Consider the following 4,394-nt stretch of genomic DNA (forward strand, 5'->3'; position numbering starts at 1 on the left):
ATCGTCACCCACGCTTAGAAGGAGCCATGTCAGAACGTAGATAGCCGACGGGTTGTCCTTGGTCATCAAAATCAAGAACATGAAGCAATAGGGAGATTGGAAAAGAGAACTAGGGCAAAAGAGATACAAAAGAAAAGTAAAGTAAATTGTATTTGTTCGATTGGATGTTGACTGCTCTCAATCTGTCATGGTCCTTTATATTTATAGGGATGGTTAGTCTTACCCTGATTTGAATCAGAATCTACCAAAATTTATCTTTAAACCCGACTCGATCTCTTCCCAAAAATCTAGATCTGGGTTAGATCGGATGTTCCGCTCCATATCGGAATATCTGGTTTTTTCAAACATTGACCTCTCTGTTTGGTAAAAAAATATTTAATCGGATATTCCGATCCAATCGGAAGATCCGGGTTTTTCAAACACTGACATCTCTATTTGGCAAAAAGATTTAATTGGATGTTCCGATACTCCAATCGGATGTTCCGATGTGTTGAAACTTCTAGTTTTGGAACTCTAGCAAAATGCCAACTTTTATCATCAACAGGGGGCACCTAATGCGGAGCTGCATGAGGAAGGGGGCACAAGGGAGCTGTAGGAGGGAGTCGCCTAGAGCACTAGTGGGGAGGGGGAGGAAGGAGCACCTGGTGGGGAAGGGATAAGGTTTAGATCATTTTTTCTCAATTATCTTGACCATCCAAAGTTCAGCTTCTTGTATTTTAGAGATCCGAATTCCAAATACGGTAATTGAGTAGTCAAACGGAGAGGTATCAACGAGCTCTACGTATCCATAGTGTTCAATCCTCCATCTAAGTTATGAACAAAAAGTCAATTTTTTTATCCATCCTACACTCTAAGATCAACATTTTATTTTTCATTAGATTTTTGGGTATTACATTTTCTCTCTCGAGGATTGAGAGATCCTCGTCGGTGAAGCCTCCCTTCTATAACCCTAACTCCGAACCCCTAATCGCTAACCAAATTTCTTGGCCGTCCCATCTGTATCCTGTTTCTAGTTTAGTGAGTCTTGACTAACCACAAATTTGGCTAGCTATTCCGAAGTGCAAACAATACAGGCTCCGGGCCCCTCAAGACCTCTCAAGTCTTGACGAGCCAGAAGTGCTGTTGCAACTGCAAGCGACCCCGCACCAGGATCCAACCCCACCAGCGGCCCCGCTGACCTTCTCTTCCTCAGTCTCCCTTTTCTCCCGCAAGAACCCCCCTCCTCCCCCTCCTCTGATCTCGCCCCGCCCCTCCGCCTCGACCCATCCGGATCCAGCTCACCCGCTCCCCGTTCGATACAGCTCCGTCCCGTGCGGTACGATCCGCACCGCGGCAACCGGTCCGGCGGCCGGCGCCATGGCGAGCGGCGGCGAGCAGGCGCCGGCGGAGGCCGAGCCGCTGGAGCTCGTGCTGTTCCAGGTCGCCGAGTGCTACGTATACCTGGTGCGACTCCTTGCCTTGTCCCCTTCGCCTTCGTCTGATTTGCCTGAACGGTTTAGTGGAGCGTGTGCTGTGACCATGCCCGTGCTGTCTTCGCCTTTGTATAAATGGGCTCATGGCTGTGTTGGGTGTCTTGCGCAGATTCCTCCGAGGAAGACGGCTGCCTCCTACAGGTACACACTTCTTGGCTCACCAAAGGATGCGGTAGTGGACTTGGTAGGATTTGCGTTGTAATAATGTTACTATCTCGGTCTGGATAAGGCAAAAGAAGTTAGGAGTGTCTAGCTGTGCAACGAGCTAGATCAAACCTAGCTACCTAAGCGTGTGAATTAGCTGAGGGTTGTCTTGTTTCACCAGTTCATGCTTCCATTTGCTTGGCTCAGTCGGATGCAAAGACCATGGGGGGGGGAGGGGCAATTCACTTCATTTCTGATTTAGTATAAGTTATGATACATTTACTTGACCGCGAAAATGATCTATTGGGCTGGTGGTAATATGATCCAGGGCTGACGAGTGGAACATCAACAAATGGGCGTGGGAAGGGGCGCTTAAGGTCGTCAGCAAGGGAGAGGAATGCATCATCAAATTGGAAGATAAGAACACGGGTAGGATAGTCACATCAGTCCTGTTGATCAGTGTTTATAAAGCATGTGATATTAATTCCTTGAATGTGTTTCAGGGGAGCTGTACGCTAGGGCATTTCTCAGAGAGGGTGAACTACACCCAGTGGAACCCGTAATTGATAGTAGCAGGTCTGTATTTGTTGCTGCCACACAATATATGTCTTAAACCGATGATGAAATATGTGCTTTGTATTATTAGTCTGCATAGGATACTACGTAAAGACTCTTAGGATACTACGTAAAGACTCTTACTCAAATATTGTGCTTGCAGATATTTTGTACTCCGTGTTGAAGAGAATATAGGTGATTAGCCTTCTTGTCTTGAGCTTTATGATGTAGTTGTGCTTAATGTTTTTTCTTAGTGCTAAGTTGACAGTCATAGCATTTCTTACCTTATGTTGAGCTGACGGAGCCAGTGCAGTCTTACGCTGACAATCATAGCATTTCATACCTTATGTTGAGCTGATGTAGCCAGTGCAGTCTCACAACAGTTAATATATAGAAGCATAATAAATCTTACTTTGGACTGCAGATGGGCGTCAGCGTCATGCTTTTATAGGTTTAGGCTTCCGTGAAAGACCTGAAGCATATGACTTTCAAGCTGCTCTACATGACCATATGAAGTATCCTTGTGTTCATTATCTTAACTTGATATGCATGTAGTTTGAAAACCACATGTTTTTTCCCTATGCAATTCTGCAATGATTTAATTTGATCATGGTTGTTTGAGAGGTCCAAAAATTGTATGGATTATGGGTTATATATATGGAATTCTTGATCAGTGCAATATCATTGGAGTATCTGATATGGCCATTGGCCAATGTTTCCACTTAGCACACATACATGGTAGATTATTGTCTCATACCTTCAAGCATTTGATTTTTTGTTCCTCTAGCAATGTCATATCTTAGTTTAGTCAGCAAGCGTCTTTTGATGCAAGTTATACTAAATATTTCTGTACCTTGCTACAATGAATTCAATCTGTTTGCTGTAATAATAATCGTGTATGTTACTATGCTTCCATTATCTTGTTTATATAGCGGACCATTTTTCCTGTATGATTTGTTCTTCTCTTACATTATCAAAGATATCTAAACAAGAAGAAGACCGCTGAAGAGATGGTGCAGCATTATGAGAAGACATCTTCTGTGGATTACAGCCTCAAAGAAGGGGAAACTTTGGTTCTTCAGCTAAGAAATGTAAGCTTTCGTCTAAATGTTGTACTGGGGGAAAACTAATCTGAGAGCTTGGCAATAAGGTCTGCGAATGCAGGATTTTTTTTATCCAGAGTAGCACCCTAGGTTGCTCAACCAATGACACGTAGCACCAGTACATTGTATATATTGATTGGTTGGCCAGCAATGAACAGCTGGGTTATGGTGGTCAATCTAAGCCATGCTGATCTAGACTATTTTTCATGTGAAATGAACAGCGAATTAATTACTGAACCTCACTTTTTGATCATGCATAGTTTCCGTTGAGATTGAGTCGCCTTGGCATAGAAACATAGTTTGCACGTATCTTTGGTTTCTCTTATGGCATTTTGAGAACATCACATAGTATAGGCGCATCTTTGGTTTCTCTTATGGCAGTTTGAGGTACTCTTGCATATGAACTTGACAAAACTGAGTCTTTCTGAATCGCATTGAAGGGTATTTGTGGTGCTGAAGGCCAAGTTTTGTGTAAATAAGTGATTGTTCATAAATTTTTAAGATATGCCTCTGATAGCTAAATTCCTTGACTTCTCTTTCAGTTTTATTACTCGTATTCTTCTATATGTAGCATCTCCTTATTGTTTGGGTTTTGCATTCGTTCTGTGCAGAAAGAAACTGCCACCAAGACAAAATCTGCTTTTTTTGAGCAAGGACTAAACAAGCTCTCGATGAATGAAAAGGCAAACTCCAAGGAGGCCCCCGTCTCCCTTAAACTTCCCCCGCCTCCACCTTCACCTGTCTCTCCAACTGATTCTGGAGTTGCCGCTTCTCCTTTCAAAGCAGAATTTCCTCCCAAAGAACAACCAGCTGCTGATACCGTCAGCACAGCCGGTGCTCTCCCTTCCACAGCAGAACTTGCTCCTGAGCAACCAGCTGCAGCAGAGAAGATCGATCAAGAAGCTGTAGATGATGACTTTGGGGACTTTCAGGCTGCCGGATGAATCATGTATCTTGTACATACAACATGTTACTCAAAACTGCTGCTTTTCTATTCATTTCTTTTCAATCAGTTGTGACTTTTGCCGGCACTCGTGTGTCTTGTATAGGAGCTATCACCTCATAAGTTATACACATACATGGCAAAAACGATGCGAGTACCTTTTATTTCGCAGTAGCA

General features: G+C 43.4%; 1 protein-coding gene across 1 annotated transcript; it reads left to right on the top strand.

Annotated features, from left to right (window-relative positions):
• Positions 1–1,098: 1,098 nt before the first annotated feature.
• Positions 1,099–4,394, top strand: LOC133915778 (uncharacterized protein At1g03900-like). The gene is made up of 8 exons (XM_062359082.1): positions 1,099–1,443; positions 1,582–1,613; positions 1,945–2,045; positions 2,120–2,192; positions 2,335–2,366; positions 2,596–2,686; positions 3,151–3,262; positions 3,886–4,394. The coding sequence occupies exons 1-8, from the start codon at positions 1,357–1,359 to the stop codon at positions 4,216–4,218; spliced, it is 861 nt and encodes a 286-aa protein (XP_062215066.1). The 5' UTR covers positions 1,099–1,356; the 3' UTR covers positions 4,219–4,394.

The sequence above is a fragment of the Phragmites australis genome, chromosome 1 (genome assembly GCF_958298935.1).
Source record: "Phragmites australis chromosome 1, lpPhrAust1.1, whole genome shotgun sequence".
Lineage (NCBI taxonomy): Eukaryota > Viridiplantae > Streptophyta > Magnoliopsida > Poales > Poaceae > Phragmites > Phragmites australis.

Bases quoted from the DNA above. Each gene is read 5' to 3' on its own strand.
- LOC133915778 (XM_062359082.1), top strand. From the start codon at position 1,357: ATGGCGAGCGGCGGCGAGCAGGCGCCGGCGGAGGCCGAGCCGCTGGAG. The intron at 1,614-1,944 runs GTACACACTTCT...AATATGATCCAG, and splicing joins AAGACGGCTGCCTCCTACAG to GGCTGACGAGTGGAACATCA. The intron at 2,687-3,150 runs GTATCCTTGTGT...ACATTATCAAAG, and splicing joins GCTCTACATGACCATATGAA to ATATCTAAACAAGAAGAAGA.